Raw genomic sequence first — 14,719 nt, forward strand, 5'->3', positions numbered from 1 at the left:
TTACCTGCAGTGTGTTTGAAGACAGAAAATATTCCCAGCAATAGTCCTTTTCGTATCTGAAACCGCGTCGCCTAGCTTCTTCCCAGCCCTATCGGACAAAGAAACCAAGAAATCTATTTATATTGCTCCTCAAAGCAAAGATTACTTACTGGTTTCTGTCTTTATTTAATGATAGTTTAATCTTCTACTGATATTTAATTTTCTTTGTAAAAAATTCAAAGAATTTTATAATTTACAAACTAAAAAGACAAACTCCCCACGGTCATAGTCCCTGAGAGATAACCACCACTGAAGTTCCAGACCTTTACACAATTAAGCACAAGTTAAATAGTAATACAGGGTGTCCCAAAAGTCACCGTACATAGGGAAAATGGGAAATTGTAGCTAAATGTACATTTACAAAATAGTCATTACAAAATTTTACAAAATTTTTCCTCTGTAGTCTTCCTACAATTTTGTAAAATTTTTCCTTGGTAGCCTTCATACAATTTTGTAAATTTTTCCCTTTGTAGTCGCCATGCAATTTTATAATGACTATTTTGTACATAAATGTACATTTAGCTACCATTTCTCATTTTCCCTATGTACAGCCATGTGTGGGACATCCTGTACATAAATTATATATTTTGCACAAAATCCCACTATAACTATACATAGTATATTAATCAAAAAGAGTATACTGTTAAACTTCAATGCTATTATATATATTCAAATTCACAAACTTCTTTTAGCTAGAGGAGGGAAATGGGGAAAAAGGAAACACAAGCTGAATGAACTCAAAGGGAAAAAAACCCATACATTTTCCCATAATATGCAGTACAAAACTGAACCTACAGTTATAAAAAAAAGATGCTACCTCTAAAAACCAAATTACATTTAAATTTTACAAAGATGAGTGATAAATGTTTATCCTTGGATAAGTCTGGCTTTTGGGAGCAGACAATGTCTAATCTGAATTATGCAGATGATTATGATACTATATTAAAATGTTACATCTGAATACAATATATAGGTGTAGTTTATTAATAAACAGAGACTATCATGAATGTTCATAAGACAAGGATACCAAGAAACAATATCAAATATAAAATTTTAAAATAAATTATTTACCTGTTCTGTTATTCCAAAACAGACATTTTTCCCCAAACGAGTAAATGTAATGAGCTATTACAAAATTGAAAACAAATTACAATTTTTTTCAAATGCTCACATAATTTTAAACATTCTCAGCAATGCATTCCTGATATTTATTATATTATAGATTTTAAAAGGTTAAATGTGCTCATATCCCATTATCAGCTTTTCACTTGAATAATCTATCAGTACAGAACAAGTTTTTTTTAAAATTAATTATTTATACCTCAAATGCATTCACAACTGTCAGGTGGTCACTTCTACTATTCTTTGCCAATTCTTTTCTTCTTGCATCAGCAATCTTTTCTTTTCCCTTAATAAAAAACATAAAGGCAATTTAAATTGCTCTGATGCTATAAGAGAGCATTCTAATAAACAGCTAATGAAAAGTGTATCTAAGCAATCACTTTCTGTATCTAAAAATGCCTATACTCAATCTTTCTTACCAATGGAATGACAAAGGGATCTTTGAAGCTGAGACTAGCAGCGATAGTGAGTACTGGGTCTAAGCAACAGAACAGAGCTCCAAAAAGAATCATTTTTCCAATATGTGGTTCAACTGGCAATCGGGCTAAGTGGACTCCAAGAGGTGTCAATTCTTCCTGTTTATCCAAAGCATTCTGTAAAGGAAGAATTTATGTTTAAAATAGACATTGTAAAACATTACATTTAAGTCTATTTTAGTATGCTTTAGGCCAGTACTCAGTCTTATAAGCCCAAATACCCTAATATTGTTCAGCTTTAGTTTTCTTCATCAAAACATAAATTCTGAGGTCAGCAAAGGTTACAAAGTTATTTAAACAAAAATAAAATTAATCAACAACTTGGCTTTTCTGTAAGTATTAGGAGAGAAATAACAGAAATAACAAACTAGCAAACTTTCAGTCAAATTAAGGAAATCACCTAGTATAAAGTACAGGAGCTCTGGAAGAAATAAAAACAAAGGAGACACTATCGTATATTAGGAATATGCAATGCATAACCCCTAGATCAGCAGTTCTCAAACCTTATGGCACCAGGGATAAGTTTCATGGAAGACAATTTTTCCACAGATGTGGGTGGGGGGGTGTGGCGGTGGAGGCAGAGCTCAGGCAGTGATGTGAGTAATGGGGAGCAGCTGTAAACACAGATGAAGCTTTACCACCAGCTGCTGGTCACCTCCTGCTGTGTGCTCCCCCTTTTCTAAGTTTCATGGAAGACAATTTTTCCATGGGAGTGGGAGGGTGTGGCATGGAGCTCTACAGCCTGGTCTGTGGCCCAGGGGTTGGGGACCACGGCCCTAGATTCTAGTAGTTTAGGTGGCATGAGACAGGAAGGCCAAAGATGAAAGACATATCTAGAACCCTGGGAAACAGCACTGACTTTTGCTCTGATTCCCTAGGTAACCTCATCCAACCATCCCACTGTGGAGAGCTAGGAAAGTGGCTTAAATACACCCAGGAATTAACAAAAGAATTACAAGTCTAGAATTTAGGAAAGGACACACGTCCAGAGAGGTGAGCCTATAGTCCCTCTTCTCCTGGCAGAAGCAACATAAATTCTTGTTGGAGGAAGTTACCCTCATCCCAGGGTTCATTCAAATTTTTATCTACAAAGAATTTTATAAATAGAATTTCTAGTATACAATTAAAATAACTAGGCACACAAGAAGACACAAACAAGAAATAATAAAAAATAGAATCCATAAGAATCCCATCAGACACAGATTTCTACTAAACATTTATGGAGAAAATGCCCTCAACCTTAAAACTCTCTCAGAGAAAAAGATAAAGAAAAAAATCTTAATACGCTCAACTTGTTTTTTGAGCCTACCATATCTTGATACCTAAATTTGACAGGGACATCTGATGAAAGGAAAACTAAACATGAAAAACACAAAACAAAATAATGGCAAATTGAATTCTAGCAAGTTAGATTTATTTTAAGAATAAAAACTTGTTTAAACATCTGAAACATTAATGTAATTCAACACATTAACAAACTAGAGAAGTCAGATCATAACCTCACCAGAAGTGGAAAAGGTGTTTGATAAAATTGATTATCTACACATATGTAATGAAAATCTCTTAGTAAAAACTAAAGATGTCCTTAATTTGATAAGGGCTTCTACAAAAAAAATCCTCAGCAAATTTTATAGTCCATGACAACTTGCTGAAAACTTTCCCTTTGAGAAGAACAAGACAAGATTTGTACACTAGGGCCGGGCACGGTGGCTCACGCCTGTAATCCTAGCACTCTGGGAGGCCGAGGCGGGTGGATCGCTTGAGGTCGGGAGTTCAAGACCAGCCTGAGCAAGAGTGAGACCCCGTCTCTACCAAAAATATAAAGAAATGATTTGGACAGCTAAAAATCTATATAGAAAAAATTAGCTGGGCATGGTGGCTCATGCCTGTAGTCCCAGCTACTCGGGAGGCTGAGACAGTAGGATTGCTTGAGCCCAGGAGTTTGAGGTTGCTGTGAGCTAGGCTGATGCCACGGCACTCACTCTAGCCCCGGGCAACAAAGCGAGACTCTGTCTCAAAAAAAAAAAAAAAAAAAAGATTTGTACACTATCATACTACTTCTGTTCAACATTGTACTAAGGGCCCTAGAGAATTGGAAAGGAATAAATAAAATTATTAATTATTTAAAGTTGTGACTGTGTATGCAGAAAAAAATCTACATACAGTTATTAGAATAAGGGATTTAACAGCATTAATGATTACAAGGTCAACATTCAAAATCCAATTTCTTTTCTGTATTAATCAGACTCACAAGAAAATGAAAAATTTAAAAGTTAGAGTAGAATCCAAAAATACTATTAACTTAGAAATAAATCTAAAAAAAGATGCATAAAACCCCTACACAGAAAACTCTTACAATACTGAGAGAGATTAAATAGCCAAATAAATGGAGGGATAGATGATGTCCCTGTTTGCTAAGACTCAATACTGTAAAGATATCAGTTCTCCCCAAACTGATGTACAGATTCAATGCAATCACAATCCAAATCCCAAGATTCTAAAATGTACTTGGAAATACAAAGCACAAAGAAGGGCCAAGACACTCCTGAAAAAGACTGGAAAGGAGTGATTAGTTGTCCCAGATAGCAAGTTTTATTACAAAGTTAGAGTAATTAAGGCAGTGTGGAACCCACTCAGGATAGAAATATAGACCAACAGAATAGAACAAAGCCTAGAAACAGACACACAAATCTACTGACATTTGACCTATGACAAAGACTGCAGAAGAAAGAAGAAAAAACAATGAATTTTTCTATAAACAGTTCTTGGTCAAGGGTCAACTGGATCTACATATGTAAAACCTTTGACTCCAACCTCACCATACACGTACAAAATGAACTGCAGATGGATTATAGATTAAATGTGAAAGATAAAACAATAAAATTTTTAAAAATGTATGTTCATGATCTCAGAGTAGAGAGTTGTTAAAAGGCAAAAATCAATAATCTTTGAGACTGATACATTTGATTACATTAAAATTAGGGATTTCTGTGTATCAAGATACTACTAAAAAGAGAAAAGGTGAAAATATAGACATGTATAATACACAACTGATAAAGGGTTCAGGTAAAGAGTACACAGGAAGTGTATAATGATCTACAATCTAACAGAAAAACTGGCACCAAACATTTATAAAAGAGACCATCTAAATGGGCAAAAAACATATGAAAAGGTGCTTACAAATTCAACGATACTTATGGAAATGCAAATTAAAACCACAAATTAAAACTACTACATACCTACCAGCATGGTTAGAATAAAAGACTGACAGTATTAGATTATTAAGTATGAAATGTCAGATTTCCTTAATACATTTGACTGCCACACTAGAAAATTTTTCTTTTCTTTGGGGCCACAGTGTTTTATTACAAAAATAGAATATAAACTTCAAAAACTAAACAATCCTTTCTAATCTAATGAAAAAAAATTTTTTTTTTTTTTTTGAGACAGAGTCTCACTTTGTTGCCCAGGCTAGAGTGCCCTGGCGTCAGCGTAGCTCACAGCAACCTCAAACTCCTGGGCTCAAGCAATCCTCCTGCCTCAGCCTCCCAAGTAGCTGGGACTACAGGCATGTACCACCATGCCTGGCTAATTTTTCTATACATATTTTTAGATGTCCATATAATTTCTTTCTATTTTTAGTAGAGACGGGGTCTCACTCTTGCTCAGGCTGGTCTCAAACTCCTGAGCTCAAACGATCCACCCGCCTCGGCCTCCCAGAGTGCTAGGATTATAGGCATGAGCCACCACGCCTGGCCTGAAAAATTTATTTTTTATTGTTTTCTGTGCGTGAGTTATATGCAACTTGAATAATAGTTTTACGGATGCCAAGGTGAAGAGACATGTGAGTTACATATGCTTCATGAGGCCCCAGCCTCAAAACTAGCATGAGTTAAATACAACACACATGCCAGTTAATGTGTTAAGTGCTAAATTTGACAGCTGATATCTCTGACATTTCACTTTGACACTTCTTGTTTCCTTTTTTATTGTGAAGGTACATCTTCATTCTTTCAACTGCATGTTTTGGCTTGTGATTATCTCTCAATTTTTTTTTAGAGGAACTCTTGTGAAACCATGGGTAAGCCAAAAATTCGTGTTATTTTTTAATACAAGTTCCATCGTGGAACCAAGGCAGTGCAGACAGCTTGAAATATCAATGAAGTGTTTGGGCAGTATATGGCTAATGAATGCACAGTACAGCAATGCTTTGAGAAGTTTCATTCTGCTGATTTTCATCTTGAAAATGAGCCACATGGCTGACCCGACACCAAAGGGGATAATGATAAGCTGAAAGCTGTAGTAGAAGGAAATCCATCTCAACCTACATGTGAATTAGCAGCAAGCAAGGTTTGACATTACTATTTCAACAATATTGGACCACTTGAAACAAATCGGCAAAGAAGCTGGATAGATGGGTTCCACGTGAGTTAAATGAGCATCAGAAGAGAAATTGTCTCAAAGCTTGCCTTTCTTTGCTGTCCACAACATAAAGGCAAACCATTTCTACACTGTATTATTACGTGTGATGAAAAATGGATTCTTTTTGACAATCACAAGTGTTAGGCACAATGGTTGGATAAAGATAAAGTGGTGAAACACAGTCCCAAACTGAATATTCATCAAAAAAGGCTAATGGTGTGTGTTTGGTGGTACAGCACTGGTGTTATCCACTATAGCTTCATGAAACCTCGTCAATTGATTACAGGGGATGTCTACTGCAACCAATTGGATGAAATGATGAGGATGCTTGCAATTAAACAGCTGAGATAGGTCAACAGAGACAGGCCAATCCTCTTGCAAGAGAATGCTGTTGCACAAACAATGTTCCTCAAACTATAGAAGCTGGACTTGGAAACTCTCTGTCATCCACCATATTCACCAGACCTTGCACCAACTGACTACCACTTCTTCCAGGCTTTGGACCACTTCTTGCAAGGAAAAATATTCAATTCTCAACAAGCTGTGGAAAACGCTTTTCAAGATATCATCATCACTAGCTCTTCAAGCTTCTTCACTGCTGGCAAACACAAGCTACTGTTAAGGTGGCAAAACTGTGCTAATAGTTTAGGTGCATACTTTGATTAATTGTACTGCTTCTTGTTTGTGACATAATAAATTAAACTTTTAATTCAAAATCGGACATTTCAGATTTAATGACCTAATAACAAGTGTTGGTGAAGCTACAGAGCAATGGGAACTTTCATGCACCCCTGGTAGGAGTGTAAAGTTTGGCAACTTTGGAAAACTGTTGGGCATTATCTACCAAACTTGATCATACATTTATACCTTCTATCTCAGTGCACCAGGAAACACTGACTATTGAAGAATATTCATACCAGCATTATATGTAATAGCCCAAAATTGGAAATAACAAAAATGTCTTTCAGTACTCATAAAATAAAATATGGCACACACACACATACACACACAAAAGTAATGAAGACAAATCTCACAATCTTAAGTGAAAAAAATCCAGAGCCTTGCTCCCCTGACCAAAAAAAAAAAAAAAGGGAAAGCACATCCTGTATGACTTCATGTAAAGTTCCCAAAATGGGCAAAATTAAATTGAACTCTTTATAGAGATGCATACTTGTATGGTAAAACCACTAGTAAAAGACAAGCAAGAGAATATCATCAAAGTCACAACAGAGGTTATCTTTGGGAGTAAGGGACAGTGGTGTAACTGGAACAGCGTATTGTACAAGGGGACTTTTAGCATACTGGGAATATTCTTACTTCTTAATGTAAGTAAGTATTACATGGTGTTTAATTTGCGATAAATCATTAAGCTGCACATTTTTGCTTTGCTCCATTTTCCTAGATGCACAGGCTATTAATATATTTCACAATAAAAACATTTTTTAAAAATGTGGGCCCCAACCCCACTATTGGCAAGGGTTTGCTGACATTTTCACGATTGTATTGGCTACAAATGGCTAAGACTGGCTTTCTTATTCAGTTGGAAGACAGGAAATAATCCCGCTGAGGCTTCCAAGTCCAGCTGAGTCACGTGGTTGTCCATCTCTACCATAAGTAAGTTGATTCTCTGATCACTACCTAGCTCTCAACAACCATCTTCTGTGAGCTAAAAGCCTAAAGGGGAAAAGAGGTCAATAGTAAAATCTCACCACTTCCTGAAACACCAGTAACCTCATTAACTCTAATCCAAACTCCCATAGAGAAGTGTAGATAATTTATAATGCTTTCTCATTTAAACAGCTTATTATGTCAAAAGCTATTACAATATTTCAATGTCACCAAATTCTCCAAGATTATCTACATGGATGGCCCAAAAAACCTGTGTAATATGTAAAATATATCTTTGGCATCCTCTAACCCAGCACTAACCAACAGAACTTGTAGCAATGACAGCAATATTCTATTTCTGCACTGTCCAATACAGTAGCCACTAATGCCTACAGAGCTTATGAAACCTGTGAATGCAATGAGATACTGAATTCCAATTTAATTCAAAATTTAAATTGCCACATATGGCTCTAGTGTCACGTATACTGGACAACACAGCTCTAACCCCTAGCACCCTTTTCCCCACACTGAACAATAACCAAGAGCTAGTCCGGTGCCTGGCTCAACATGGTCTTGTGCAGATATGGCTGACAACTAAGTAGTCACTTAAAACACTGGAATTGGTTTCTTAAAACACTGACTTCATAAAAAGGAACTAATGAAATCAGACAACCTTGTCCTAAGAAAATAAGTTGTAATAGTAAAATGACAGATGGAAGAATACAGTATTTTGGAGAAAAGCCACCCAGTTAGTGTTTCTTCAAAAAATATAAGAGTTGCCTTTATAAGATGACCATACTTGGACCATTAAGTTACTTGGACTTGACAAAAGCTCTAACATATCATGGTAATCAGGAAGAGTGGAATAAACCAATCAAGTTCATTTCAAGAAAACATATGAAGATCAGTAATTTAAAAATTTTACGTAATTTTAAATCAGGACTGCAATGAAATAAAACTGCAAAAAGGGCCCAGTCATATAAGAACATCACAAAACTACGAATGTTTAATTTTCTAAAGCATATCTTATATCCGAAGCTGAGAGCCTAATGGTGAACCAAATTTGGCACTGCACATTCACTGGACTACTTTGCAGTAATGAGAATAAATTTTACAATTAACTGGTTTACATGCTCTAACACTTTAAATTTGTCAGAATTTTAAAAAAATAAAAAATAAAATTTACCAGTTCCATCAGGTGTCTTATGGAGAGCAACACTGCCTCACTTGATGGTGGATCCATCAACCTACTCAGAAAATAAGCAATTCCACCTAGCCTTAAAATCTGAAGGGGGTGAGGGGAGAGACAAATATAATTAAACATATATCATACATTGATGTAATAATTTAGTTCTACTTGTGTTGAACACTCAAAGCATCAAACTTATACGTGATTTTCAAGTTATTTTACCAAAATGAATTAAAATTATACTTATAATACTATAAAAATATGTTTAAAGGCCTACATACTACTTTCTACCAGCAACTCTCTTAAATTTCTATTAAGAAAAGTAGCTGGTGGCTGGGTGCGGTGGCTCACACCTGTAATGCCAGCACTCTGGGAGGCTGAGGTGGGTGGATCGTTTGAGCTCAGGAGTTCGAGACCAGCCTGAGCAAGAGCAAGACTCTCTCTCTACTAAAAAAAATAGAAAGAAATTAGCTGGACAACTAAAAATATATATAGAAAAAAAATTAGCCAGGCATGATGGTGCCTAGTTCCAGCTACTCGGGAGGCTGAGGCAGAAGGATTGCTTGGGCCCAGGAGTTTGAGGCTGCTGTGACCTCGGCTGACGCCATGGCACTCTAGCTCAGGCAACAGAACGAGACTCTGCCTCAAAAAAAAAAAAAGAAAAAGTAGCTGGATAAAATCTCAACAAACAAGCTGCTTACCAATTATCTTCAACAAAAGATATCAAAAAATATAAGATGCTGAAAAAATGGTAAGTAGTTAGGGATAACATTTTAAGATGTAATAAAAGTAGTTAACATTTATTGAGCACTTATGATACCACGTACCAGGCACCATTCAAGAATTTTATGAGGTTAATTTAAGTAACCTGCCTGCCCAATGGAATAGAACTAGCTTTTCAGGGGAGGTGGGATTCACACAGAGACAGCCTGGCTACTCCAGATCAGTACATAATTAAAAACAGTTTAATACACATTTGAAGGAAGTTTAACACATTGACTGCCACACTAGAAAAAAAAAATTTTTCCTTGAGGCCACAATATTTTATTATGAAAACAGAATAAAAACTTTGAAAACAAAACAATCCTTTCTAATTTAATAAAAATGAAATTGACTGACTTCTATTCATTTAATCCATGTTTTTAGAATTAATTTGTCAGTATTAACTATAATAAGAACATCAACAAGTAAGATTTTCATGAACCAACGGCAGGGTTTTGCCCAGGTTTTGCTTCACGAAGCCCTGGACTCAAAACTAGTGTGAGCTAAATACGACTCACATGGCAGTTAATGTGTTAAATACACAATTTACTAACATACATGCAAAACAAATGCATGGTAATAATTCTTTCTCTCAGATTAATACAGTACTTTCTTCCATAAAAGATGCTGAAAATTAAAACATCATCCCCATTTAGTTTCTTAATTCTCCCACCTAATTTACCTTTATTTGTAAACAAAGCTCTTCCAAAGGAGTTCTTGAAATTTCTGGCAGTTGATAGTCATCTAGGAGACTTGCTCTAAGACCATTATAAAGATGATAGCAATGACCAGGTTGAACTCTTTAAAAAAAAAAGGTGGAGGGGAGTTATCAATGACTGTTTAGAACTCCAGAGAAAATAATAACCAGGGAAAGTAGCCAATATCTATTTCTTACAAGCCACATTATAACTAGTTTACATAATTATTATTTTATTTTTATGAATCATACATGCTGACTCCCCATCTGTTTGGAAAAACCTTAAACCTTCTATCCCCATGTCCCAGTTTTAAGAAGAAATACAAGACTTCCTCCTTCTGCCAACAATTTGGTTCCCTATATCTGACAGATTTCAGATTACTGTGCTCAGCAATAACAGTCTACTTAGGTTAAGCCTAAGAGTTGTAACCTCAAATATGCCTTGTGATCATATTATATAACAAATCCATGTTAACTGTCTATATTATTGAAAAACATTTTAAATACTGTACATTCTATTTAGTGAGCTCTCAGAGGTGTATTAAAACTTTGTTTTATATTTGCAACCAGTGACATGAATGATATTTTTGGGACAATGATAAGGATAGATGTGAAGAGGTAACTTAATATATTCAACATATTTTCAAGCAGAAGAAATATTTCTATAGGCTCTTGCTGCTACAGGAATAAAAATTCTAAAAATCTTAGCTATTTCCGCCATGGGTTTACAAAGACCCAGCATCTATTATGTAACATGGCTAAACATCTCTTTAGTAGAAACTAAGAGTAGTTCCATTAAGAACCACACAGTATAGCTCTTTCTGGCCTCCAAAATAACCATCAACCTAATTAGGCTTTGCTAAAGGAATTTATATCCATGAACCCTACAAAAGATGATTTTCCTTTTAAATTAAACATTATAATTCCACAGTTAACCTCCACCATAGTAGTGGGGATGAATGATTCATTAAAATGTAATACTCTACTCATATTATAATAATAATAAGGCCTAATGTCTTTACTGCTCATATATAAAGGTATGCCAAAACCTGTTCACTATAGTGAATATATTTTGAATCAGTATTCAGTGATGATGGGTCTACACAGGAAAATCCCAGTCTTGCTGGATTCTCTATCAAGTTATTCCCTGATAATCAATGAGGAGAATACACTTCGTTGACTAAACCATGATTTTGGTTCAAAAGCATCAACTGTATAATCTAATAAATGGCCCAAAAATCAAGTTATGTTGGGATAATCTGCAAAGACTATAGCAAGTAAGTCAGAACTTTACAGATATCGTATAAACTTAAAGGGCTGATAAAATGGTGTATTAAGTTTTCTTTCAATTCTCATTTTCTTACTTAAATAAGTCTATACCTGAAGATTAATAGGAATCTCTTGTTCTATGTGTAAGACGAAAAAGAAAAACTCTCTTCTGCAACTCCAGACGTGATTCTATCACTCATATAAGAGTGTAAAAATACTGTGAAGTGTGCATTAAAATACAGAAATAAGTGCAATTATTTGTAGAAGTTCAAGACAAATCATTTTTCTTACCATTAAGACAGAGAAATTTTATTTCTTATGCTACTACATCATCAATGGGAAAAAATGACTTTGTGTTTTCCTTAGTAACTAAGGGTAAAAAAATCAGTCCTGCTATATAAAGTACAGTGATTAGGAGTCCAGGCTGCAGAGCCGGACTGCCTGGATTCAAATCCTGGCTCTAACTATTTACAAAGCTGTGTGACTGTGACTTTGGACAATTCATTTAATTTCCTTGTATCTTAATTTCCTTACTCTTAAAATGGAGAAAATAACCTACCTTGTAGCACTGTGGTGAGGATTAAGCAAGGTAACATATATAAAGTGCTTAGGACATGACCTGACACTCAAATAAAATTAACTGTTATTATTATTAGGTAATATCTGCTTTTAAAAAAGGCAATGGATACAAAATTACAAGTAACATAACTAGTAAGAATAAAAGTATTAATTTTAATCAACCAGACTTAAGAACTACAGGTAAAAAAAATTCACAAAATAGAAAACTTGGCTGATACTTTTTCAAATAAACTATGATTGAAATAACTTTCCTTTTTAAAAATACCCTGCATGAAGTTCAAAATATCTCCTAATAAATATCTTTAAATGCCAGTAAAACATTTTGTTACATGAAATATTTTTGTGTTCTAAAGACTCTGGACAAAGTTCCCACTTACCTTCCAGCTCGACCTTTCCTCTGTTTGGCATTAGCTTTACTAACCCATTCAGCTGACATCGTACTGATGTTGTTCTGAGTATCAAAGTGTGTCTCTTTTATTTTTCCTCCATCTATCACATAAACTACATCATCTATGGTAATGCTATTTGGAAAACAGATATATAAAATGTTAAAAAAAAAAAACCACATCAAAACAACTATTAACCTCTAAGAGGCCTACAAATAGGGATTTTCACAGCATTTTTTCTCAAATCAAATTGATTTTAGCCATTCAGGATTTTCACTACTCTTCCCACATTTACCAACATTAGAGGAATCAAGCCTAATAGTAGGCACCATCAGTAGCTATAGTGACAGCACAGTGCCAATTATGTGGGTCACGTGCTAAATTCTTACTTGCCCACACAACCAAATTTCACAGTTTGCCTAATGCCTAGCTCTGTCAGTCCCCCAGTGTCATGGTTTAATATCACCTTCCATAAAACAATCTGTTTCAGTGACTGAACTGTATATTAGTACCTCCAAGGAAATACAAGAAATTTTAAAGGCTGGATACAACTAATTACCAAATTAATACCACCCCTAACCAGAAAGAGGGAAAAACGGACCTCAGCTCCCATGATTCTTCAGGAAAGCCTTGAAAAAAATCCACCCAAAAGGCTACTTCTGAAGAAGGCTAAAACAGTGCTTAGGTTTAAAAACAAAACCCACAAAACCATGCTTACCGCTATGACTAGTTTTAAAAAAAGCTTTATTTTTAAGAAATGACAAGGAATCTTGTAGGGGAAAAAAGATGATAGTACATTAATATTTTGTGGTGCTCAAAACTTATGCAGTCATCAGTAATTGATCCTTAAAATTATTTTTACCTAGTTTCAGCAATGTTGGTAGCAATTACTATTTTCCGAACGCCAGGAGGGGTTTTTTTAAATACCTGTAAGAATAAATACATCAAAATCCCGAAAGTACACAAATCTCTGATACGTTATTTTTGCAATTAGAGGCATTTACTTCATATATTGTTCATTTTTAGCATTCTGTGTTAATTCACTGACATATTTATAGATATATTTATAGTATACATCATTTTCAATACTACAAAATTCTCTCTTGGTAAACCAAACTAGATCTCCTACAGATGTCACTATCTTATCATAAACAAAATTTCAAATGAAATATGATTATTTAAATTTATAGCATGTCCTTTAATAAAAGCTGGAGGGTATAAGGTGGAGGGAAAGAAGGTTACTTTAAGGATAAGAATCAGGCCAAAACTACATGAGTAAGGACACTGGTCAATAAGGCAGTTGCCCAGGCCAACAGAATGGATGCCAGCTGACTATACCTCTATATACTAGATTGAGATCAGAGTACTAAAAAAAAAAAAAAAAAAAAGAAAAAGAAAAAGAAAAGAAAAAAAAAACATCTTCAAAATCTGAATCCTACCAACAATACTGCCCCATAGCCCCACCCCAACAATGCCACTGAAGTAGAAGGAAGACAGGCAGTCAAGTACTACTGGCTAAAATGCAAAAAATAATGCATCAACTTATCTCTTCATTTATAAAAATGGTAATCAACAGAGAAAATGTGTCCCACACTAGTCACATATTCTTTAGCAGAGGAATACATAATTTACTAGGTTATGGTGTCAAAGGTGGAAGTATCTCTACATTGGATACTCTCTGGAATTAAGAGTTTCTTTCTTCTCCCAGGTATCTACTCTCTCTATCTAATTCAGCTGGCTAAGTCTTACTCAGGTGCCAGCAAAAAGGATATTGAAAGGATCCCAATACAAAATATCTTGTTATTTTCTTAAAAAAAGAAGAGTAGAGAAACTAGAAAGGAAGAGAGGCAGATTTTCTCACCAATTTCATTCTCTAGGGCCTGCAAACACTGTGGTTTAGAAAATTATCTTGCCTCTGAGAATGCAGTGTTCGTTCTAATTAGGGAAGTCCCTGTTTCTGACAGAACCAAAACATTCATATAATGCATTATTAATTAAAAAGGAAATCTCATACCAGCAAAAATACTAATTTTGTTAAATTAAAATCTCAAACATCAAGCTGTAGTATGTTACAGGTAATTAATTTCTCGGTTGAGTTATTTTTAGTGGTACTCACATACCTTTATCTTTTATTCAGGAAACCAAAGCAAGTTATTGGTGAAACCAATTT

At 34.9% G+C, this 14,719-nt stretch overlaps 1 protein-coding gene across 1 annotated transcript in view; it reads right to left on the reverse strand.

The window, feature by feature from the left end:
• DHX36 (DEAH-box helicase 36) overlaps positions 1 to 14,719 on the reverse strand; it is a 51,048-nt gene that overhangs the window by 5,680 nt on the left and 30,649 nt on the right. Inside the window, exons 14-20 of the mRNA XM_045539512.1 lie at positions 13,412 to 13,476; positions 12,541 to 12,684; positions 10,301 to 10,418; positions 8,854 to 8,952; positions 1,581 to 1,754; positions 1,361 to 1,447; positions 5 to 88 (exon numbers count right to left, since the gene is read on the reverse strand). Of these exons, the coding sequence (XP_045395468.1) occupies positions 5 to 88; positions 1,361 to 1,447; positions 1,581 to 1,754; positions 8,854 to 8,952; positions 10,301 to 10,418; positions 12,541 to 12,684; positions 13,412 to 13,476 (771 nt within the window). The remainder of the gene's footprint in view (positions 1 to 4; positions 89 to 1,360; positions 1,448 to 1,580; positions 1,755 to 8,853; positions 8,953 to 10,300; positions 10,419 to 12,540; positions 12,685 to 13,411; positions 13,477 to 14,719) is intronic.

Source organism: Lemur catta, chromosome 1 (assembly GCF_020740605.2).
Source record: "Lemur catta isolate mLemCat1 chromosome 1, mLemCat1.pri, whole genome shotgun sequence".
Classification (NCBI taxonomy): Eukaryota; Metazoa; Chordata; class Mammalia; order Primates; family Lemuridae; genus Lemur; species Lemur catta.